Genomic DNA, 26,453 nt, shown 5'->3' on the forward strand with positions numbered 1-26,453 from the left:
GTGTTTTTATTTTGCTCTTCTTCTTCACTTTTGATTTGATTTTGTAGATTTGATTCATTTCTTTGATTTGTTTTTATTCACTTTCCCGTATAAATGGCAGATAACGGTACTCCAAGACTTTTTAAGTTGGTATTTTCAGTTTCCCACAATAACTGAACCCCAAAATCAAACATGGAATAAATACAACATAAACTGCATAAGCATTTTCCTTCTCTCCCTCAAAATACTCTTAAGAAGATTTACAAAACTCATTATGAACGACTGCGTTTGTTAATGATCAATGAGATTCATGCTAACATTTGTTAGTTAATTGAAGCAAATGTTTAATTGGCAGGTGAGTTTTCTGATCCATTTGTTTCCTACATGCCTGGTTTTGGTAAAAGTACATTTGCTAAAAAAAGCAGAGCTAAGCGGCTTGGCTCTAAATGTCCTAACTGTGTAAGACTTACTTGTAAAAAACCACGTTGTAAAAGCTTAGGAATGGTTTCTGTAAATCATGAAGATAAAATCAAATTCGTTAAGGATGACATGAGTAAAGTGAAATACAAGTGTGCAACCCAAGAGGGGGGTGAATTGGTATTTTTAAAAATTATCGTAACAAATCTACACAACAATCCAATCTAACGCCTTAATAAATTCGAAAGCAGTAAATCCAATAAAAGCACAATAACAAATGAGTAAGGGAGAAAAGAAACAAACACACGAATTTTTACGTGGTTCGACAATCCCCACATACGTCCACACCTCCAAGCAATCCAAGCTTGAGGATTTCACTATGCAAGCCTTCCAAGGCTTCAAATGGTTACAATTGACTTCAAGGTATCAATGAACCTTTACAACAAAGAGATTATCTCCCATTCTCTTCACTCAAGTGTCGCACACACTCAAACACTCACAATTAAGATAAGGAATTGAAGATTACAATAAAAACTCTTTTAAATAGTAGATATACAAATTGAAGAACAAAAGATGATTCAAGATTTTATGATTTGCAAAATGAGAGCTCAATGAACGTTGTGTGCTTTTTTATTTTGCTTGCAAGAGAGCTTGAAAATGAATTGGATTTGAGTTTATATAGTTTGATCTCAAAAACTAGCCGTTATGCACATTTTGGTGATAACCGGCTTACCGTTTATGAAATCCGGCTAGCCGCTTGTATGTTACCGTTAAGACAAAAATTTGAATTTTAGAACATCCGGCATGCCGCTTACAATATCTGGATAGCCGTTTATGCTCCAGAAGCTTACTGCACAAAATTTGGATAACTGCTTATCATATCTGGTTAGCCGCTTGCTACAGTAACTGCTACATTAAAATATTTTTTAAAATTACAATTTAACTCCTAGACTTTATAAAATTGTATTATGACCCAAAACGTTATGAAAGTTTTCAAATAGGTCCAATTCCAGAATTTCTAAATAATGTTTTGTTAATCCCAAAACTTTCTGAAATTATGATATCATCCAAACTATGTGAAATTATAGAATGACCCAAAATATTTAAATATTTCAAATAGATCCAAATCTGAAATTTTAAAACAATATCAAAGATTATAAAATACTTTCATTTTAGTCCACAACAACTTAATTCCATAAAATCATTTTCTTATTAAAAAGCACAATACATAAATCTTTGTTTAATCAACACATGTAGTTTGTTACTAACATAAAGAATCGTTGGATGATATCTTACAATCTCTTAAGACGCATCTGAGCGAATATGTTCAACGTGAAATTCATAATTTATGGAAGTTATTCCAAAAGGAAAGTGCACAGTTTAGACTTGGGAATCTGACTCTAAAAGACATTGATCGCTAGTTTATAAGAAAACTGGATGGGAAGCTTATCTTCGACCCATAGAGGAGGTTTAAGCCGTTATTAAATGTAAAACCAAAGGAAGATGTTAGCCATAATCACAACTACCAGTAAATATCATTTTATTTTACTTTTCTTTTATCTTTTGCATTATTATTATTTTTTGTTTACTTTTGAATTATTGAGTCAAAAGCTGCACGCATCATTTGACAAACACACCACCCCCTTTACAGATATGTATCATTGTGTCCGTCACCAAGATCCTTAAATAGAAGCTCCTTTTCAAGCACTCACAAATTGTTTCTTTTTAGAATTATTCAAAAGGCAGCAACTTAAAGCAGTCAACTTAAAAACATTTGTGTGCTTTCTAGATTTCGCTATGGAAAGTGTAAGGAGTTCGTTCAGGCAGCCATAGATCTTGGTTGTGCTATAGCAGATAGACAACTTCTTGTATATGGAGGAGGTGACCGAAGGTTATCAAAGCTTGTCTCTGAAATTGCTTTCGTTCGAGGAAGCCAAGTGTTAGGCGTTATTCCAAAAGCCTTAAAACTTTTAGGATGTCCACAAAATCCATCAACTAGAAAAGAGTTAGTTGTCTCAAGTATGCAAGAACGAATATCTGAAATGTTAAATCATTCTGACGCTTTCATTTTCTTACCAGGAGATCTTGCAACTTTAGAGGCGCTAATTACATTTGCTTATTGGGCGGGCCCATTTGAATATCTATAAAAAATTCATCGGTTTGTTAAATGTTAATAACTTTTATGATGACTTAATAACATTTCTTAATTATGCAATTAAAAATTATTCCATTCCACCCTCAGTAAAAAAAACTCTTTATTTGTGCTCATACTGCTAACAAATTACTTGATCTTTTACAAGCTTACAAACTAGAGCCAAATTCGATGACTTTGGCGTTGGATTGGGCAACTGATGACGATAGCAGTAACTCTCGTAAAAAAGTATAAATTAGATTTAACACTCCATTTGTATATATTTTCTAGCAGTGGTCAGGTAATGTTTTCTAAACTCTACTCTTTTCTTCTAAGACATTAAGGACAATGTCTCCTTCAGGTTGGAGAGAATGAATAGTTAACAATTGTGGAATGTCCCAATCCTTGTGCTGTTTTTACTAATTTTTATTGTAAAGACTAACTTTGGATAAAATTTGAGTCGAAGATGGCAAAATAAAGGATGTAGTGTCTATAGAAATACATCTTAATTTTAGAGTTTTGTATTTTTCACCAAAAAAAAAACTCTAACTTTTTTTCTTCTCTTAATCATCTTCTTTAAGTTTCTGATATCAGCCCCAATTTTTTAGTGTTTTCTTTAACTTAAAAAAAAAAAGCAAAAATACAAAAGAAAAGTTTTTTCGTTTTTTGTGTGATCTTTTAACATTGGATAACATGATGATTTCCAAATTTTGGTATTTGTTTTATCTTTGGCCTTGAGATATGTTACACTATGTTTTCCTCTTCGCATGTTGAAATGTAAATTGAGAAATTTGATGAGTGAAATTGATTAAGTCATTTGGAGGATCGCACATATCATGAAAAGTCTAAGCTAGTTTTTTAGCCTATTATCCTTGAAGAGTAACCTTGTTTGCCTATACAACTTCACAATTTATTATACAAATGTCTCTATATTTTCCTCAAAGTCAAAAAAAAAAAAACAGAAAGAAGATTTGCAGCCGCATTTGAGAGTCCATTGAACTAGTAAATATAAAAGACTATTTAAGCCCTAAAAGATTATAGAAGGCCATTTTTTATCCGTTTGAGCATTTCTAGTCAACCTTATTATAAAGTATCCTTAGTTAACCCCTTTGAGCCTATATATATATATATATATATATGAAATTTTTTTCTTTGGTAACTTATCATCTTGTCCCATTCCAATGTGGAGTATCACCTTATATTTTATGTTTTCCACCACCTAATTATGTTTGAAAATATGGATGATTATGTATTCCTAATAATAGTGCTACGAAAAAAAAGATATGTATATATAAATAAATAAATAAACAAAAAAAGGAAAGAAAAAAATTCCAAGCAAAAAAGCACATTGTAATCTCCAAAAAGTCTCTTATTTTTCAATCATATATTTTTTTTTCCTATTACTCTTTTCTTTGTTAGCCATGACCCTAGCTTATGTTACGTCCTAATGAAAGTCTTTCTTGATTTTAGGGAACTATAATCTGAAGTAAAAGCTAGTAAATATAAACTAAAAGATGTGGTGGTGCATAAAAATAGAAATAAATTTTGCTAGTAATTCTTTGGACTTGAGATTATTTTATTTCTAAGTTGTTGGCATTATTTTTTCATCTAGGTGAGAGTGTGTGACATTGTTTTACTATTTTCTCAATCTACCACTTTATAAAGTGACAGTTTTTATGGGATATACTCTTTTTGAGAAAGTCACTCTTAACCATGAGGTTTTGGAGTTTAACGTATTATTCTTAAAAGTGTCTTGATTAATGTAGCTCTGATAATGATCATTTTACATTATTTTACTTAACTGATTTATGTGGGTGTGATTTTCTTTAGGCTAGAGATAATGCTTATACTTTTATTTGATTGTTGTCATTAATCTGATGAAAGAAGTAAACACAATTTTTCAAAAAAAATCAATTTGGGTTTGAACTTTCGCTAAATTTTTATCGCTTAAATTGCTAGGGTCTAACAATAAGCTGGTTGGGGGGGTGTGATTAACACTAAAAAGTATATACATAATAAGGAGAAAATTATTAGTTTTTCACTTAAAGTGTTGATTAATGCGTCGTTATTCTTAAATTATCTTAACACTCCCCAAATATATTTTTGTAGTAAGTTAATTCGCAATATGTTAATTTTTATCTTATAAATATTTTTCAGGAATAAAGATGGAATTGGAATTAAAAGCGAGAACAAAGAACAACTGTTAGAGCACAATTGAGGAGATGTAATTAAAAAATAAAAAATAAAAAAAATGAAAATGAAAAAAATAAAAAATAAAAAGGTGAGCAACTATGCTTTGGTTGCTTGTGATGGTCAAGTGGCCATCTTGCCAACTGACCATCACACCCCTCAATGTATATATATATGTATTATAAAATAAAATAATAATAATAAAATAATTAAAAAAAAGTAGGCAATCATAATGGTGATGGTCAGGAAGCCATTACGCCACCTAACCATCACCCATGTTTTGCTTGTTTGTTTGTTTGATAATAATAATAAATAAATAAATAAAAGAAATTGAAGCTGAAGATCGCCTATAAAAGCCGAAGAAATGAGGGAGCTAAGGAGAGCGAAGAGGTAGAGAAAAGCCAGTAGAGTAGAACGGAGCCGAGAGAGAACGAGAGGTCAAAGCTGAGGAATTATTATTTTTTCTTCTTTTTCTTGTTTTGTTGTGTAATCAATTTCCTTGTAACATATTTCAAAAGTTTATCAAATAAAAAGAGTGTTTGTTTTTTTTCAATATGAGTGGCTAATTTTGCTAAGCTGATGTGAAGGGTGAAGCTCAATGTTTCAAACTATTAAATTTATTACTTTCTCAAGTGAGTTTTTAAGTTTATTTTATTCTTTTCTGATTATTTAAATGTCATGTTAATTTATAAATTCTCTTGGATCTGTATGGTATTTTGACATAATGTCGACACATTAATATAGTTGTGACACATTAGGTACTTTATTCCATATTTATCCACATACATAGTTAGTTAAGAATTAAATGATATAATAATTAACTGGTAAAAGTGAGGTAAAATATAAAAATGAGAGAGTATTAAAATTATAGTTTGAGTGATTGAGAGTGGATCTTGTAACCTTAGTATATTTTTAATTTGATTTCTAGTGATTTCTTTTCTTGCAATTAATTTTCTTTATTTAATAAATTAACAACTAGATTTTAAATTCTCTGTGACTCAATTCCGAACTCACCAAGTTATATTATAATTAAACACTTTTATATTTGGGAGTAATACACTTTTGAGTCATGTCAGTGAGTTATTCTATTAAAAGTGGTAGTAATTAGCGCTCAATATTAAGTTTCCTAACCATCCCAACTGTTCAACCTCTGACTCCCAAGGGTGGCAAACAATATAGAAGCTGGGGATTCTTGAAAAAGTAAAAAATTTCTTATAGAGAGCTTAAAAAAACTTGCTGCCAACTATGGAAAACTTATGAAAAATGAAAGTAGTGTAAGAGCTTATCTGTCAAATATGTAAGAAAGAGCTAGAATGTTCCCCATGCTCTATTGGACTGCAAGCTCACCAAGAAAATGTGGAGGCACACCCATATTGCCGCGTAAGTTCAAAATGAAGCTAGGCAGGATATGTTGAGTATGCTACAAAGTTTAACAAAAAATCAAATAGTTAGGGAGATTAAGCTGGTATCTTTTGTGTGGTGGAAGGTGTGGAATGCAAGGAACAAAGTTATTTATGAAAGGAAGAAGCCAAATCCTGTCATATCAATAGCTAAGGTTACTGCAACCATGGAGGCATATCAGAGAGTCAAAAAGCCTGAACAAGAGCATCTTAAACAAAGAGAATCTGGAAAACCACATCAACGGGAACCTCCACCTCAAGGTTGGCATAAAATCAATGTAGATGCGGCCATCGACAAAAAGCAGCAAATTGCAGACCTTGGGGTTTTCATTAAAGACTCATCTAAGAAGATTGTAGCAGCAATTGTTAGGAGTATAAAATCTCATGGTGACAACTCTTTTGCAGAAGCTAAGGCACCCAAATAGGGATTACATGTAGCTCAAAATGCTAGCCTTTCATCAGTAATCATTGAATTAAATTGGTTAAAAGTGGTTGAGCTAGTTAATAATAGGAAAAGTTGCAGGATTAAAATATGTTGGCCTATTTCTGATATTATCAGCAGCAACAGGAAAGATTTCCAAGTAGTTAAATGTCAGGATGTTCATAAATCATGTAATGATGTTGCTCATAGCTTAGCTAACATAGCGATAAGATGTGGTGAAACAAATATTTAGCTAAAAAATTCCCAGCTAACGTTCTGCTTAATTTCGGTTGAATGGTAAAAAGTTTCTCTTTCTTTAAAAAAAATCATTGGCCCTACTCCAATGGGTGGTTTTTTTTTTTTTTTGATAAGAAAGTGAATATTTCATTCAAAATAGAAAAGCACATCAAGAGGGAAGTTATCCTTTCATGTGACAGATTAGGAGATTCTCAAAGCTCTTTTAGCAAGAGAGTGAGCACAACTGTTACAACATCTTGATACATGTTGAACTGTTATCGATTGGAACTTTTCCATGTAGCTTTGAATGTCTGAAATAGTCCACAGAATCTCCTTCCTGCTACTGGTTGTATTGTTGGCTAAGCTCACCACTTCCATACAATCTATTTCAATAATCACTGCCGATAATCCAGCTTCTGTTGCCATTTCCATCTCTCGTTTTACAGTCTCAGCTTCTGCTGCTATAACATTCTCTTGGGGCTTTGTGTTTTTTACTGCTGCTGCCGCTACAACTTGGCTTTGTGAATTTCTAAGAACAACCCCGATTCCTGTAAATTGCACCCCCTGCCTGAACAGTTGCATCCACATTGACCTTGTAATATCCGATAGGTGGAGGACACCATTGTTTTTGCTTGCTAACATCATCTCTTCTATTTATCTGCTTCGTCTCATGCGCTCTTTGATAAGCCTCTATAGTAGCTTTTGCCTTTGCAATTAATGTTATCGGGCTTAATTTTTTGCCTTCAAAGATAAACTTGTTCCTAGCATGCCATATTTCCTTCCAGGCCGTTACCACAAAATCCACCTCTCTCTTGAGCATATTTCTCAACAGGCTCAGTATAAGGCTTAGGATGTCTTTTCTTACCATTCCCTGCAATTCAGAATCACCATAATTGTATTTCCAGACCTTCCTAGCCATCTTACACTCCATACGTGCATGAAAGACATCCTCTACTCATATTTTATAGATTTGGCATGTTGGCTCCTGCATAATTTTTCTCCGAAATAAATTTTCTGCAGTTGGCAACAGATCCTTGGTAGCTCTCCAAAGGAATATTCTGGTTTTCCTGGAAGATTGAATTTCCAGATAGTATGCCAACCGTTAGACTTACCTGTTGAACTTGTTGGTACTTCTGCGTACTTGAGCTTGAGAGCTAATTGGCAACCACTCCGCACTATGTATATTTCTTTTTTGTCATAGTGCCATAACCTTTCATCATTCGTAGGCCATCTTGGTAGGGGGATTCTCTTAATCAGATCTGCTTCCTCTTTCGTAAAATGCTTCACAATCAAACTATTTTTCCATTCGTGATCTGCGCCTATTAAGTCTGCAACTTTGGTATTTACTGGTAAAGATGGAGCAAAAATTGGTCTAAAAGTAGTCAGCCTAGGCATCCACTTGCTGGCCATAACACAAATTTGACCTCCTCTTCTAACTCTCCATCTTATCCCCTGCTGCAAAACTTCTTTACCGCACAAAATGCTTCTCCAAATAAAGGATGGATTAGAACCAACTTTGGCTTCCATAAAATCAGTTTGTTTGTAATATCTAGCTTTCAGCACTTTGGCCACTAGTGAATCAGGGTATTGTAATAATCTCTGGCATTGCTTCACGGCTAATGCCTGGTTGAAGCTTGAGAGATCTTTAAAACCCCCCCCCCCCCCCCCCCCACCTCTGAATTTACCCTTGCTAATCTTCTCCCATTTTGCCCAATGAATTCCTTTCTTATCATCTGTTGAACCCCACCAGAATCTCACAATTGCTCTCTAAATGTCATTGCAAACAGCCAAAGGTATTTTGAAGACACTCATGGCATATGCAGGGACTGCCTGAGATACTGCCTTGATCAAAACCTCTTTGACTCCACTGGAAAAGAATTTATCCTGCCAATTCGATAATTTACTCACCACTTTGAGCTTAATATCATTGAAAAAGCTGGTCCTCTTTCTTCCCACCATTGAAGGCAGTCCCAATTATTTCTCATGTCTTGAAACCACATTTAGCTGAAAAATGTCCTTTATTGCTGCTATATGTCCCTGCGGGATTTTTCCGCTAAAAAACATTGATGACTTGTCATAATTGAAGAGCTGGCCAGAGGCCGAATTATAGCACTCGAAGATTGCTTTCAACCATTTACAATCTTCCGTTGAGGCTCTTGTAAACACTAAGCTATCGTCCGCAAAAAGTTGATGGGAGATTGTGACATTCTTACTTAACTTCAGGCCATGAATTAAGTGTTGTTTTTCTGCCTCAGCTAGTAAGCTGGAAAAGGCCTCTGCACAAATTAAAAATAAATAAGGGGATAGAGGGCACCCTTGCCTTAGTCCTCTTTGTGGCTGTATCACCCCCTTAGCAGCTCCATTTATGAGTGTATGAAAGATTTTTCCAATAAGGCAATGTGTTGCTATCTTCTCTCCCTTGGCTTTCATTTTTCCGGCGAAGTCAATCATGTTATCTTCTTCTAACTTCAGGCTTATAGCCTCGCATCTCCTTATGAGTTCTTCATAATCCATCTCGTTCTTGACCTGACAAGTTGCACTAATGAGACTCACCCACCTTCACTAACCCTTTTTATTACAATAACTCCCTTCTTTGGACGTAATATCTATTCTGCATACCAATAACTACAGTGTTATCCCCACCCTATAATTGACTCGATCCACCCAACTCGTGAGTGACAACATTGGATCACCAAGGATCCTTTACTCCATCCATTCTAGGTTCTCAAAGAGAGACCTGTCTAGAAAGAAGACCCACTCTTGCAATGCTTTATTTTGTTCCAATGGGTGGTAGCTAAAATGCAAGGTTGCGATCAAACAATAGCTGCCGGATCATCCTCCCTGCATGAATTAACGATCGAGCATATCATGTCAACACACGAACAAAAACGGGAAAATAAAATAAAATAAAGCCTGTAAGAATGTATATGGTCATCACTTTTTACTCCAGATAATAGCAAGAACATGAATCATCTTCACTCTTCAATCATTGCCCACATATGCTTTCATCTTTAAATTAATCAAATTATAATATAATAATGATTATTATAATAGATGAATATTAAAAATTTTATATAATTCTTTTTTCGCTTATTTTTTAATAATATAATTCATATTACATAAAACTATCACTAATATTCACAGTAAAACCACTATAGACATTTACAATTAAACTATAACTTATATCAGTTTTTTTGGCTCCATTTAATATCTAGCTGTTGATCTTTTAATTTCTTTCATTTGCAAATTGCAATGACAGCTAGTGCTTGAAATTCGCCTAAGATTATTGCTCCTTAAAATTCTTTCATTTGCAAATTCCAGCGACAGCTAGTGCTTGAAAGTTGCCTTCGAAGTTGAGAATTTGAGATCACCGTAGAGTGTTGTGTGGATACCCCATCAAATCATATCAAAATATTGCATTTAAAAGAAAAAATTCCCATGAGCAAGAGTCTTGGGATTATCCAAATTCTAGTGACTTTTTTTCCTTGAAGTAATTATTGTCAACCAAAAATATTTTGGGAAAGGATTATGGTTCCAATTCAAGCCTAATTGAAAGGCTTTTAATCAGTAAAGTTGCACAGAAACCCAGAGACAAATTCAATTATATAAATGAAAGAATCTGCAAATTTCATTCATCATTTCACCTACAACTCTTCAATGCAAAAAGACAACAGCTGAAGCTAAGTAATTCAAAAGAAAATACATCGAACAGCATGCGGCCATATTCATTTAACAGATACTGCAAAAGTTACATACTAGCAACTAGCAGATTCCATTAAATATTAGCAACCTATTCTAGAAAAAATACACTAACCATATCTCAATAAAACTCCAAGAAAAATAATGAAAGAAGCATGGCTAATTATCTCTAGTGCAGTAAATATAAAGTGATTACACCAAAAAGAAATGAGGAGTAAAGCTGATTAACAGTACAATGGTACTCCAAACCTATTATGTAATGCAGAATGTGTTGGTCAAACAAGAGGCCCCTACAACTGAAAGCTGCTTAATGTACCCTAGGTTTTCTTGTTGGGCTCAAAGACATACTTGATCAGTGAATCCTTGATGGATAGCAACTCAGGGAACTCCTTCTTCAACTTAGAAGCATCCATCTCGTTGTTGCTTCTTGGGGCGACTATCACCTTTGCTTGCTCTTCTAATGTGAAGTTCACCCACTTGAATTCTGGGTTAATGTACTTCTTGTACATCTCAAGAATTTCATTGTGGCTCACAACCCCAGGGTTTGTGAAGTTCCAAATACCCCTCAAGTTACGCTTTGCCATCTCAATTGAAATGGGGAGAAGTTCATCCAAAACAGTCATACTGTTTGGAATGTTGACCACCTTGTTATAACGAGAAATCTTGGTAATGAAGTTGCGGGGGTTGTTTAGGTCAGAAGATATTGGCATTCGGACTCTGAGAGTGCAAACATTGTCGTATTCTTTCAACAGCTCTTCAACCTGGTTAAAATAACAGCACATATCAGCATCTTACCATTATATGATTTGAAAACGGAAGTAGGAATACTATAAAAGATCCAGAAAATAAACTTACCATGGCCTTGGTTTTTGAGTAGAAAGAACCAGTAAAATTGGGTGTATCTTCCTCTTTATACCCAATGCCAGAGCCCTCAGGATGAGCAGCATCATACTCAAATATGCAACCGGTAGCATAATTCATCATCAAGATCCCATGTTCTCTGCAAACATCTGCCAAGGTTAAGGTTCCAGCAACATTGGTGCGAATGGTGTCAGTTTTATGAGATTCACACCAATCAACATTGGGTCTGCCAGTAACACCAGCAGCATTGAAAACATGTGTGGGTTTAACACTCTGAACATCTGCAATGAGAGATGAACAATCCTCCAAACGTCCTTTTCCATATTCAAATGGAATACCCTCTTTCTCACACAACTTTCCTAGTAGACCTCCAATCCATCCTGTCCTGCCATAGATCAAAAACTTCATGGATGGTTTTCGAGGAGAGCTGCATTTGGAAACTGGAACCACCATACGGGACTGAATGTTATTTGTTGAGACACTGGACACCGCTTTGTTCTCTTCAGACCCATCAAAATGTCTCCCACCAGGCATCATCAGCATTCTTGGATGAGGAAGCAGAGCACCAGAGACATCACCCCACCAATCAGGGTTCTGAGTGTACCACTCAATAGTCTTCCTCAACCCTTCTTCCCATATGGTTCGTTCTGACCACCCCAAGCTTGTCAGCTTCTGATCATCAAGAAAATACCTCTGATCATTAAATGGCCTATTTTCTACAAACTTGATGCTTGTCTCAGGGTCCATTGAAAAGAGTTTGCAAATATCTTTTGCCACATCAATCACTCTCCTTTCCTTCTTTGTACCAACATTGTAAACATGGCCAACTTCTCCCTTGTGAAGAATGCATTCAAAAGCCTCAGCAACATCCTCACAGTATAAATAACTTCTCACATTAGAACCATCACCATGAATTGGAAGAGGCAAACCCCTCATGGCCAAGAGGATAAACTTTGGAATTAGTTTTTCAGGGAACTGATTTGGTCCATAAACATTGTTTCCACGGGTTGTAATCACTGGTAGCCCATATGACCTACCATAAGCCATAACAAGCATTTCTGCTCCAGCTTTAGTTGCAGAATAAGGATTTGTTGGCAGGAGTTGGGAAGCTTCATGGTTACCCACAACAGCATCCTCGTCAGTCTCCCCATAGACCTCATCTGTGCTGACATGGATGAACCTCCGGATCTGCCCAGTCACTTTGCAGGCTTCAAGGAGGACATGAGTACCATAGATATTGTTCTTGGTAAACTCAAAACTATTTCCAAAAGAGTTGTCCACATGAGTTTGCGCAGCAAAGTGCATAATAGTGTCAATGGACTCAGTGATGAGAAGAAAGTTGACAAGGTCAGCACTGGCAATGTCCCCCTTAACAAACTTAAAGTTGGAGGATGCTTTGGAGGGTATTAGGTTTTTCAGATTCGAACAATAATCAAGCTTGTCAAGCACAACAATTTTGTACTCGGGATAGTTACGAATCAGCCGGTTGCATACATGGGAAGCAATGAACCCAGCAGCCCCAGTGATGAGGATGTTCTTCGGGGTATACGTAGCCATTGCAAATCAACTTCTACATAATAAAAAGTACATAAATTAAAATCAAAACCACCAGTCACAAACTACAAATAAATGAACACATACTAAATATATAAGAAGTTTCTGGAAACTTCTTATAGAGATGTATAAAATAGAAAGTTAGATCACAATCACAAAAATAATAAAGAAGAAAGATGCAGATCACACAATAACAGCAGAATGAGAAAATTAAACAAAAAATTAAGATCAGTGCACTATCAAAATAATCACATCATAGCCTTCAATGAATGATACTAAGAACTTAAACCTAAGTACCAGATCCAACACTGGAGATAGTAAAATACAAAAGACGAAAGGAAAAAAAAAATCAGATCTTTACTTGAATATCACAATCACCATGAATAATTCAAACGATCCCATTTCATAAAAAACTTCTAAAGCTATGATCTCAACAAATAGTTCAAAATTCTATAATCATCACACAAGATCCAGATCCAATTATGCACAACAATGCAACAAAAACAAATGGCAATAACCAATCAAAAGGGATAAACAAATCTTCAACATTGATCACAGATCTCAAAAAACTAAGCCATACCTAGATCAGAAGACAGTTCAATCAATGAAAAAACGCAAAATTGAAGACATAAATAACAATCATTATGTGAAAATCATGAACTGAAAAGAAAGAATTAACGTTTCTTTTTTTTCTTTTTCTGACTCACAAAGTCGATCAGATCAACGAAGACGAGTCAAACCCAAATGCCAAAACGCGAATCTAGAGAGAGAAACTGTGTTGAAAATGGAAACTGAGAAGAAACCGCAGTGATCTTTTTGAAGAGTGAGAGGGAAGTTAGAGGGAGTCTCCGCATTTTATACAAGTTTTTGAGAGTTAAAAGAACCGGAAACATTTTGAAATGGCCATAACGCCCTCAATTTGGGTTACTAACACGACGCCGTTGCCTAGGTTTGGTTAAGTTCTGTCGCCGGGTTGGTAACACCTACTCACAGAATTAGATGACAATAACGTTGATACTCTGCGGTCGAAGTTATCGGAGTTGAGAACGTGGCAGAATGTGGTTCTTGGAAACTGTTGTGGACCCAATGGGGAGTGGGGAATTAGATCGGGGCCCTGTTGGAGAGTTGCCATAAAAAAAGGTTGATTTCAGAAAAAATAAAATCAAATTGCGATTTTAGATTTGGTTTTCAATTAATTTGGATAGAAATTATTCAAACTTTTTACACTTTTGTTTTTCAGAAAGTTCATGTAATTTTCTTGCTTCTTTCCTTGGCTAAATTCAATGAGTTTTCAACAATGGGTTGATTTCAATGAGGAATCAAAATATTATCTTCAATTCTCTTTTATCTTGGATGAATTCCATTTTATCCTCTTGTTATTTTATTATAACTCATTGAAAAAAGAAAGTTAAATTTCATTGAAACCAAATACATAAGAATAGAAGAGTACATTACTAGCTTAATTACACACGTTTAGATCAATTTACAAACAATCTATTATAAGAATTAGATTAACAAAATCATAATAACAAAAATGCACTAAAATATCTTTAAAAGATGTTTCATTTTATGTGCACGCAACACATTCAATCTCTATTAAGAATACTCTTAGAGAACTATATATTGGTTGGATGATTCTCATTTTCCTTCCTTATATTTGAGGAAAGGGATTCTTAGTAGTACCAAAATGTGGGTAAATTTCTCCTTTATTTGCAGTAGCTTCTTTTGATTTCAAAGTTAATTTTCAGATTGTTCTCTTTATCGTTATGTTGATTAAAACGAATCCTAACAAATTTTTAATTGTAATATTAGTACAAATGAATGTCATATTAAAACATAATTGATACCCCCTTAAGCTCCTGTAAATCATCGAATAGGCAATGCTAACTGATATAATCATGAATGTCTCACCAAGATTAATCTATTGCTTGTAGTTTTACATGTATAAAACTTAGTGTTTCACATCCATAAGCAAAACACTACCTTTTTTTCCCTTTTTTCACACAAAAATGGAGCCACTAAGTTAATGATTTCCTTTCCCTTATTCTTTTAAACAAAGGTTGGTATCTTCAAAGTTTAAAAATATGATATGATAATGTTGTACCACTCACATGATTATCTTTTATTCTATTATTATTCTAAGCAGAAGAATATTCTACCTATCTAATCTCTATTTGCAGTACAAATTCTCAATCTACAAGATGATTAATCAGAGTTGGTAAGTGTTTCTTTTAGTTTAAAATATGCACGCAATCACCATAAATTCAGAAAATGCCACGTGCAATAATTCAAAAAAAGATATATTATTATACAAACCTTGACACTTGTCGTATCGATATGGTATCCAAGTGTACCATTAGATCCATGCTCATGTATGAAAATTAAATATATAATTAAATTCGTTGAACATAAGAAATTTTATAATTAATCTTCCTTAAAGTGGGACAATAATTTTTTATTTTTTTCTGCTGTAAATTTAATGGCATGACGCGTAGGAGTAGCAAGGAATCAATAGAGAGTTAAAAAGAGAGAGAGAGAGAGAGAGAGAGAGAAGAGAATAAAATAAAGGAGAATTTAAACAGAATATTTGTGAGAAACAAAAAGAGGGAACCAAAACCAAATTTGTTGTAAAAATGGATGGAAAGAGAGAAATAGAAGAAAATTAAGAATCATTTATTTGAGAAGCGAAATTAAGAAACAATAAAATGAAGACCAATTCAATCATATTGTTTAATTAATTTTTTTCATCTAGATCTCATTCACATAAACGAATGATAATGATTATTTGCCACTTGTTACTGAACATTTTTAATTTGTTTAGACGTTTATTATGTCAGGTGAACTTTAGTGTTCATTGATTGGTTAGTAGCATGATTAAGATATATTTATGTGTATTTATTAATTAGATTATGGGATAGTGATGGTTTTAATTTATTTTATTTGTATTAGAATAATTTAATTGACTTCTCGTATCACGAGCTGAACTAGCTGTTTTTTTCTTTTATAATTATTTGAAAAATGAAAAGAAAAGAGAATAGTAGGAATTCTCTCGTCCCATAGCCTGTGTGTGTCATTTTGGTTCACATTCTTCATAAAAATAAATACATAAAACAAAACAAAATCACAAAAAGAAAAAAAAGTTTTGTTCAAGACTATTAATTTTTCAACTCGGACCACAATTTGAGCACGGATTTCAATAAAAAAATTGTTTAATAATAATAACTTTTTTCCTTTAAAATAAAACACAGAATTAGATGTAAAAGCCAAATTCGGACCGGCTGTTTGCTAAGCATAAAGCCTTATTAGTCGCTTTGAATTTCCATCAAACTTCGAAGGAAATTTTATGAAATTGGTCATTATACTTTTGTATTTTTAATCAAAATTAGCCAAACACCAAGTTGGAGGACCAAACTACCCCTCTCATTATCACCCTTCTCTCTCGCCCAAATCCTCCCCCTCTCACCGAATGCTTATCACTGGAATTCCTTATTCATTGTCGGCGGCGTAGAGTGGCACCAGAGTCCATCGTTGGGGGCCGAAATTAACTATATCACGTTCAAAATCTATCAAGATCTCTAAAATCAATTATTACAATTCAAAACCCTAGGTGAATTATTACTTCTTTTTTTTATTTGTGTTGTTGTTGTTGTTGTTGTGTGTTGGTGCCCGTGGTGATGGATTGATTATTTGTGATTGCTGATGGTGGTGGTGGGTGAGGTTGTTGTATTGCAAGTGGGATGGGAGAGGTTGTGTATGTATTTTGTGGGTGTTAGATAGTTATTGCTGCCCACTGGATGGAATTTGCAACAACTATCGCACGATGGGCTAGCCATTGCACCAAATCTGGTGCGATGGGTACTACCCATCGCACAAAAACACAGAGCTCGTTGCGACGGGCAACCAGTAGCTTGATGCACATGCTTTTTTTGTGACAAGAACACTGACGTTTCATCCCGTCGCACAAAAACACAGAGCTTGTGCTCTCTGTTGCATAATTTGTGTTTATTTGTATTTTTTCATAAATTTTATTTTAATTTTTTATTGTAATAATTTTGTAAATTTTAATAACGAATAAAATTTTGATTTTGTTTTAGTTACATGGCGAAAAGCAAATTAGCAAAACGTAATCCACCTGCACCGAGGAATGATCAAGGTGTGATGAAGTTAAGCTTTGATGATCATTTCCCTGGCCGTATTACATAGACATCAAAATTTAAGAGAGTCATCCAAGATATCTGGAGTAAGCTAACGCGAAAACAATTATCATTATTCAAGAATGATATTTTCGGGCATTTCTTAGATTTGAAGAGTTATACATTCAGTGGTATTATAATTCACAACATATTGCTTAGGCAAGTCACACATGAAGAAACCAATGAAGATCAATTGTGGTTTCAAATAAGAGAGCATCTGACAAGTTTATCAATCGGAGAGTGGTGTCTGGTTACGGGGCTTTCCGGTGGTCGAGACATCATACAAAAAAATCCACCAATGTACCATATGTAGCACAATCTTAACTATTTCATCGTTAAATATATTTATAGGTAGTGTGTTAGCCTAAAGGGCTACACATAATGTAATTTTGATGATAATAAACATGTGTCTTAAGTAAAAATAATAAATATTGTATTTCACATTTTCACTAGTTTTTGAAGGATAATATTTATGCAAGTGAATCAAGTGAAACCAAGATTGAAGATACTCAACGGACAACGGCGACATCAAGAATATAGTTTAGAGCTCAACAAACAAATTAGTACAATAAATTCTTGTAAAGCCGGTATGATTTAATTGATGCATGATTTAGCATTTGAGAAGCTCAAGAGATTAATTTAATTAAATACTTTTCATTAACTAAAAGGTTTTATTTTTATAAAGTAAAGTATTTTGTAGATTTAAGTAATTTGGACTTAAATGCTAAGATTTGAAATCTTTGATTTTAATAAGTATTAAATTTCGAAGTTGGACGTTTTTACAAACATTGGAAATGTTTTAGGCCATACTATAATTTATGAATATTTTGGACTAAAGTGAAAGGTTTTGAGAACTTTAAAAAATATGGGTATTATGTTGAAAAGGATCTTTGTGCGAAATAATAAAATTTTTGGGATCATATCATAATTTCAGAAAGTTTGGGAAAGACAACTATTCTTAAGAAGTTCTGAAATTGGACTTATTTACAAAGTTTTATGATGTTTTGGGTCATAGTATAATTATAGAAAGTTTTAGGCCAAAGTGTAATTTCAGTGAACAGTATTACTGTAGCAAAATTCAAAAATAACGGTAATATCACTGTTCCTGAGCGGCTAGCCTGATAATCAAGTTGTTAACCGCTTGAGTGCGGGAATTTACGTATAACGGCTAGTTTTTGGGCTTTCACTATAAAAACTCAACTCAAACTTCATTCTAAGGACTAACACAAGCAAATATAAGATCATATAACATATATTGAGCTTCCATTTCGCAAATCATCATTTATTGAATCATTATTGAGCTATAATTTGTTATCCACTCTTAAAGAGAGTTTCATTGTTGTGATTTTCATTTCTCATCAAATTGTGAGTGTACAAGTGTGGGAAACACTTGGGGTGAAGAGATTGGGGATATAATCTCTTGTTGTAAAGGTCTATTGACACCTTGGAAGTCAATTGTAAACATTTAAAGCCTTGGGAGGCTTGGATAGTGAAACCCTCAAGCCGGGTGTGCTTGGAGACGTGGACGTAGGCGAGGATAGTTGAACCACGTAAAAATCCTTGTGTTTGTTTTCTCTTCCCTTACTCTTTTAATATTGTGCTTGATTGAATTTATTGTTTTTTATTGGATTAAGGCAATAGATTAAATTGTTGTGCGAATTGTATTGCATATTTTTAAAATCTCAATTCACTCCCCTCTTGGGTTGCATAACTTGCATTTCATAGTGAACATGTACGACAGACTGTATTACTAGACATCAAAGTTGTCTTTATGGTGATATTGTATTCATTATAACTTATCTGTAAAATATCATAAACTCTTGCCAGAAACTGATCAAACGTATAATCTTTCCGAATTAGAAAAACTGTATTATTGACATTCACGTACTCTATACGTCCATCTGCCAACATCTCCCACCAACTATTGTAACACAATTGAAGCACAACTGAATCCGTTAAACCTGAAAAAAATTAAAAACAAAAGAACAAATGTGGTTACACACTAAAAAAAATGATTAAGTGAATATACGACACATTTTACATAGATATCGCAGAAACGGTCATAACAGGTGTCTGTCACACATAACTTGAGGCAAATTTTTTATTTGGTCATAGGGGAGACTGGCAAAAACAAGCTGTGGGTTTGATTCGTTTCGTCGCAAGCTTTGAAATGGTATATTATACGCAAAAAATAGACAAATGTGGCCTAAATTATACCTCCAAAAAATAGTCGTCGCATATATTATAATTTTGTGTGATAAGTTAAAATTTCAAATCTGAAATTTTATGCGTCGGGCGAGCTATCGCACAAAACTTAGTGTGACGGGTGGAATTCAGATTATATAATTTGATTTTTTGTGCGACGGCTTGCCTGTCACACAAAATTTGGTGCGACGATAACCTGTCGCACAAAAATTCATGCGATGGGTGCTACCCATTATTCAAATCTTCGCGAATTGGTCAGTACTCATTGCAAGATATTCCCGCCAACACACTCCAACAATGCATTAAGACCACCAACAACCTCCACCACTACCACCACAACAACAACAACGCACAACCACAACACAACACAAGAATAAAATAAAGCATGTATTTGAAATTGCTAACCTAGAGTTTTTGAACTTCAACCGTTGATATAGGAGATCTTGATTGCTATTAGATGTGATTTTTGTGGAATTGGTGTTGTTGAACGTGATTCCGGTGAGATTGGCCACCGATAATGAACTCTGATTTGCTCTATGTTGCTGCCGATAAGTGAGAAGTTTGGGTGAGTGAAAGATTTCGGTGAGCTTGGGTCAGATTGACAAGGGTAATTTGGTCCAAAATTTTGTTGTTTGGCTAGTTTTGATAGAAAAAAAAGAACTTGTCTGGTTAGTTTTATTATTTGCTAAAGTATTATAGTTATTTTCGTAAATTTCCCAACTTCGAACAACATGAGTTAGATTTTGAGAAATTTACAAAAATAACCACATTATTTTTGTATTTTTCAAATTCAACCCCTCAAACTTTTTTCAATCATAACTAGCCAAATACCAAACTTTTGGACCAAATTGCCCTTATCACCTTCATCAGATTTTCAAAAAATGTCACTTTTACAATACTCAACACTCTTAACATCCTCAACAAACATCAACACTCTCAATAAATCTCAACATTCTCAACACTCTTAGCATAACAAAAATATAAAATCATCAATTGGAGAGCATCTTAAAGGTTAGTCAATATTCTTACATAAATACGAATTTGTAATGTGCTAAGTCTAGGGTTTAAGTTCAAAATTGATATAGATTTTGTTGTAAATGTTGTTATTTTTCATTCATAAAGTAATATAATTTGTTAAAATAGTTAGATTTGAGTTGAGAAATAAAAACAATCATTGAAAATAGTATAAGCTCGAGTTAGAAATGAAACTCAGGTTATGTCCAACAGGTTGAATTATGTGTGACATGTTAGGTGATAGGTGCCTATCACACAAAAATATAATTCAGTATGTCGCACAAAATTATAGTATGTGCAAGGATACTTTTTGGAGGTCATAGCTTAGGCTACATGTGTCTGTTTTTGGCATATAATATACCGTTTGGAAGTGTGCGACGAGACAAATCAAACCACAAACTTTTTCACCGATCGCCCCCATGGTCAAACTAAAAGTTTACCTCAATTTAAGTGCAATAGGCACCTATTGCACATATAATTACCTGTCACACATATTCTCTATTTGTGCGACATCCATGTAAAATGTGCCACATATTCACTTCATCAAATCTTGTAGTGTGTATATGCAACACATTTTACATGGATGTTACACAAACGAAGAATATGTGTGATAGGCAACTTTATGTGCAATAGGTGTCTGTCACACTTAAATTGAGATAAATTTTTTGTTTGACCATGGGGGAGACTGGCGAAAAAGTTGTGGGTTTGATTTGTCTCGCGCAAGCTACGGTAGATTATATGCAAAAAACGAACACATGTAATTTAAGTTATGACCTCTAAAAGGTACTCGTTTGCACATACTGTAATTTTGTGGGATAAGCTGAATTATGTGCGTATAATTTAACTTGTTGCACATAACTTGAGTTTCGTTTCTAACTTGAGATTCTACTATTTTCAATAATATTTTTAATTTTTCAACTCAAATCTAACTACTTTAACAAATTACATTATTTTATGAATGAAAAATAATAACATTTACAATAAAATCTACATTAATTTTGAACGTAAACCCTAGACTTAACACATTAAAAATTTATATTTGTGTAAGAGCATAGACTAACCCTTAAGATATTCTCCAATTAATGATTTTATACTTTTGTTATGCCGAAAGTGTTGAGATTTGTTGAGAGTGTTCAGAGTGTTGAGGTTTGTTGAGGGAATTGAGAGTGTTAAGGTTTGTTCAGAGTGTAAAGTATTATAAAAGTGGTATTGTTTGAAAATTTGATGGAAGTAACAAAGGCAATTTGGTCCAAAACTTTAGTATTTGGCTAGTTATGATAGAAAAAAATTTGAGGGGTTAAGTTTAAAAAATGCAAAAATATTGTGGTTATTTTTATAAATTTCCCTTCGATTTTTTAGAGATTGCAATGTAGTGCCCAAGATTTTAGAAAAAAATTACCTATTTAATCATTTTCATAAAATCATTATCAAAACTAACCATGTCCGCAATTAACAAGTGTTTTTAAGGGCAATTTTGTCTAAAATGAGTATAAGTGGTTATTATGGGAAATTTGGTTACATGGTTGGTGTTGATAGTGATTTTATGAAAATGGTTAGATAGATCAAGTGCGTTTGGTATTGTTTTAATTGATGTTTCTAACACTTGTTTTAGAGACAAAAACAAAATGTGTTTCCAATATGATACATTTAAAAACAAAATTGTGTTTAGTAGCTTGCTTTATAAATAATACATAAAAATAAAAACAGTAAGAATATATTTGGTTGTCTGTCGGAAAATTTAAGGATAAGGAGAGAGAGTAAAGAATTATTTATTATTTAATTTTTTTAATAGTTGCATTATTTTTTTGTATGAGTTATTGTCATTAAGTGTAATTATTTTATTTAAAAAGTCTTCTATTATTCCAAACGTTGTCTTATAGAATAAAATATAAGATTAAATAGTCTAAAATAACATAATGCAATATAGTATATCGAAAAAATATATTATCGTATAAATCTTTTTAATTAGAATATCATGATTAATATTGTATTTTTAATAATCAATTATAACTATATGTAGAGAGTTATTTTTATTTTTAAAAAAGTTCCTTCATGTGTTTTAAAATAATATTGCATTTTAATTATGTAAATAAATTATATTTATAACAGAACAATATTTGAGAGAATATAAAATTTCTTTATAATTTATATATATTTTTCAATATTAGCTAGGAGGATATAATTCTTTTATTGATATATTTTCAATAATATTTAGAAAATTGTTATAAGTTTTTATTTTAAAATTATCTAAAAAAATTAAAATGGATGATTCATATACAAAATTTCAAATAAATATAATTTTCATATGTTACTTATTTATTATTATAATATACATAAATATTTCTTATTGGACCCGCACATTTATGCACCATCAAAAATTGTGACAAAGCCAGATTATGGGACCTTAATAGAGAATAAAAATTGGAGAATACCAATATGGCGTTCTCTAATTTCCTTCATAAAGTTTAAATAATGAAAATGATTTTTTTTTTCTACTGTAGTGTTTTTCTCCAAAATAAGCCCATCAAACAAGTTGTATTTATTTTCTTTCATAAAACAAAAAAAGCAAACAAAAAATGAAAAATGGTAACAAATGCACCCTAAATTTTTTCCAGTCTTGATAGACCAGAGATAAGACAAAATCAATGTTAACAATGTATTTTTTAATGATAAGCTTACTGCAAATGTTTTTATGACCCAACCAAAAAGTTTTGAATAGGGGTGTTCAAAATTTTTGGTTGGGTCATAAAAACATTTGTGTTCAAAATTCAATCCGATCCGCTCAATCTGTCTATTCTGTAAAAATTCGATTTGTAAAAATCTGATCCGTGGATTGGATTGAATTAGATTGGATTGAAAATTTGATAATCTGTAATCGATGGATTGGATATGGATCTACTTCTATAAATCCACAAAAATCTGCGAATCCGTAAAAAAATAAAAAGTATTTATTTCATTAAAAAATAAAACTTGTAAATATGACATTAGTACTTACTAGTAAATAAATAAGTTAAAATATAGTTACATTAAGAAGTTGTTTGTTAAATATCTGAAATATGAAATTTTATTAATTTCAGATCTTTTCTAAAATTTGTTTGTTTGTTTTTTGAAACTTATATATGATTTTTAGACATTTACATCTGAATAAAAAAAGTAAACTTTTGTGACTTTTATCTGAATGGGAAAATGTCTAAATGACAAGTAAATATTATATTCTAAAAATATCTCTATAAAATAACTTATTTCCTAAACTATAAAATTTAATTCTCTTTTTTTGTTTTAATTTACAAAAACATAAATGCCAAATAACCAAGTTTAAGATATTTTTTATTGTAAAAACAAACGAGATGCCACTTATATTCATATATTAAAAAAATACATGTCATTTAGATTTTCGTATTCAGACCCATTTAGATTTTAGAAAAATTTAGACTGATTTAGATTTCAAATAAAAAAAATAAACATTAGCTAACACTATATTATATCTTATCCAATAATAATATAAAATAAAAATAACTAAATAAACAAATATAGCTTCCTAAATAGTTAATTTCCATATACTGATCTAAACGAATGAGATTTTTTTCGTTTTGGTGTGTTATATTTTGAAACTTTAAATGTATTTTATAACTTTATTTAAATAATTAATTAATTTAAATCTTATTTAATTTTAAATTTGATCGGCAGTAAAATTATTTTTATATTAAAATTTTTATTTAGTTAGTTTGTGGATTGGATAGAATTAAAATTTTCAATCTTAAAATGGTGGATTGAATATGAATTGGGTCAAATCTGCATCCGATCCGCTGATGTATGGATTGGATTTGGATTGAATTTCACCAATCCGTGGATTAAATTGGATTGAAAATTTTTAATCTGTAAAATCGTTGATCGGATATTGATTGATGTCAAATCCGTAAAATCCAATCCGCAAACACCCTTAGTTTTGAATATATTACCAAAGCAAAGCATGTGTTCAAAGTACAAAAAAGATTATAAAAAAAAAATTGCTTTGATGCTTCTGAATTTAGTGACAATAGTTATTTTTAGTTTTCTATAATATCTTAGCAAATGACAATTACTTTATTTTATTTTTAAAAATAACTGCATAAGTGAAAATGGATGGTTCTAGAGAAATATAAGAAAATCAAGTAAAAAGAGTAAAGAAAGCAACAGTTGTGATTTCTTCTTTTTTTTTTAAATCTTTTGGTTATAATTTCCTCTGATTCAAATTTTATAAACATTAGTGGTAGCTCCCATGCGATCATAGTCCATATACTTCATGCAAATTAAACAGATTCAACAACAGTTACATGCAAAATTAATTGAAAGATCCTTCAAAAAATGTATTTTTATAACAACATTGAGATTTGTCATAACATTTCCATAACATGTTCATTAATCATACATTACGATTTCATATATATGTAAATAAAAAAATGAAATCTATAATTTTCTTTTTAATTCTTTTGAAATTAATCATTTCATGTAGTTAGCTAGTTGATAAAATTTCTCACTATGTTGAAAAATAAATGGACTTACTACCTTTTTTTTAGAAGAATGGACTTAGAGCCTTAGTTGACTTAAATTAAGTCTAATGAAAAAAAAACAATAAATAAATAAATAAGAAAGCGCCTCAAATCCGTTACCCAAGCAACAATAGGGATGGCAAAAAAGTCTGACACAAATTTTGGCCCGATTTTTTTAAGTTTTGACCTGAATTTAAGTGTCAAAATTCAGGCTCAAGTTTAAAAATAAAAACCCGATCAAATTTAGGTCATAGTTCCGGCCTTAGCCGACTAGTCCCAACCTGACCTGACCACTTAATAATAAAATAAAATGTGTGTTTTTATTTAAATTTTGTGTTTTTATTTGAATTGATTTTTTATTTATTTTTAGTTATTTATATGATTTTATGGTTGGAATATTGATTAGGGTAATTTTTACATTTAGTTGGAAGGTACATTTAAATTATTTAAATATTAAAAAAATTAAAAAAATGTTTGGTTTGTCCAAGCCCGACCTGACCCAATTACAATCGGGCCTGAAGGTGAAACATTGGGTTTTTTATAGGACTCGAACCCTTTATTAATGCCCAAGCTCGAGCCCAACCCAATAAATTGTCATGCATGTGCAGTATCTCAATTTATATTGTAGTTAGAAAGGGTGGGTATTAGTAATTAAAGTTTTAGATACAATTGTTTATTTTTCGACCTAAGGACAACTTATTTAAGTTGGACAAATAGTTTTTTTTTTTTGTCGTAAAGGAGATTTTAAGATATTTTTAATAGAATAAAAAATAGATTAAGATTTTCTCCTCATTTATTTTTTTCTACTTGCCTCTCCTTTCTTTTTATATGCTAATGAAAAAATTAAACATAAAGTTAAAAAAAAAAAACAAAATTCATTCTTAACAACTCATTAAACAAAGAGATGCATGGAGGAAAAAAAAGATAATGAGAGAATCTTGTCCTTTTTTTTAATGTAAAAATTTTAAAACGGTTTGCTAAATTCTCTTCTCCAATATACTCTTACTCAATTATTTTATTTACTTACACACCCACTTAAACAGTTAAACCCTATCATATTAATTTTTTTTCTAATTTAAATTATCAAGGATTCTCTTATCTATAAATATAACTTTGTGCATAAAATATACAAGATCATAAACTATGGACACAGTTCATTGGACCATGATTTATTTAGATTTTAAATCAATTAAGGTCTATTCATTTTTTCAATCAAGAAAGTAAACCCTACGTCCTTAATTAATTACTAAAGAATATTTCATTTTTTCCTTGGCCAAGAGTAATGCAACTTCATGCACTAAAAGTAAGAGGTCAGTAATAAATCTAATCCAAATGAATCCATTTAATTTGTGAGTAGCAAACAATCTATTTAGAAGAGGTAAAAAATGGGTAATGGAATTGAGATTCGGTACTTTATTTATCAAAAAGAAAGGTACCTATTAAAACATTAGGGTCTTATAGTTGCTTTAATTAGTACAATCTCTCGAGTTAATACAAAAGATACGAGATTGGTGGACGCTCAATATTATTTGGAGAGAGATGATGAGCTTCTCTTATCGTTAAAAACGCATTAAAACCCTGCTCTCGTATGAAATCACCACTTTGACCAGCACTTTATCCCTT

At 32.2% G+C, this 26,453-nt stretch overlaps 1 protein-coding gene across 3 annotated transcripts; it reads right to left on the minus strand.

The window, feature by feature from the left end:
• Positions 1-10,363: 10,363 nt before the first annotated feature.
• LOC102619504 (trifunctional UDP-glucose 4,6-dehydratase/UDP-4-keto-6-deoxy-D-glucose 3,5-epimerase/UDP-4-keto-L-rhamnose-reductase RHM1) lies at positions 10,364-13,764 on the minus strand. 3 transcript variants are annotated; one of them, XM_006477755.4, is made up of 3 exons: positions 13,597-13,764; positions 11,330-12,905; positions 10,364-11,235 (listed from the first exon to the last, which is right to left on the minus strand). In XM_006477755.4, the coding sequence occupies exons 2-3, from the start codon at positions 12,890-12,892 to the stop codon at positions 10,792-10,794; spliced, it is 2,007 nt and encodes a 668-aa protein (XP_006477818.2). In that variant the 5' UTR covers positions 12,893-12,905; positions 13,597-13,764; the 3' UTR covers positions 10,364-10,791. The 3 variants fall into 3 exon arrangements, with proteins under 3 accessions (XP_006477818.2, XP_006477819.2, XP_052294774.1); XM_006477756.4 differs by having other exon boundaries at positions 11,330-12,902; positions 13,597-13,760; XM_052438814.1 differs by having other exon boundaries at positions 13,470-13,732.
• Between the last annotated feature and the right edge of the window lie 12,689 nt (positions 13,765-26,453).

Source organism: Citrus sinensis, chromosome 3 (genome assembly GCF_022201045.2).
Source record: "Citrus sinensis cultivar Valencia sweet orange chromosome 3, DVS_A1.0, whole genome shotgun sequence".
NCBI classification, from domain to species: Eukaryota; Viridiplantae; Streptophyta; class Magnoliopsida; order Sapindales; family Rutaceae; genus Citrus; species Citrus sinensis.

Bases quoted from the DNA above. Each gene is read 5' to 3' on its own strand.
- LOC102619504 (XM_006477755.4), bottom strand. From the start codon at position 12,892: ATGGCTACGTATACCCCGAAGAACATCCTCATCACTGGGGCTGCTGGG. The intron at 11,236-11,329 runs GTAAGTTTATTT...TATTTTAACCAG, and splicing joins ACTCAAAAACCAAGGCCATG to GTTGAAGAGCTGTTGAAAGA.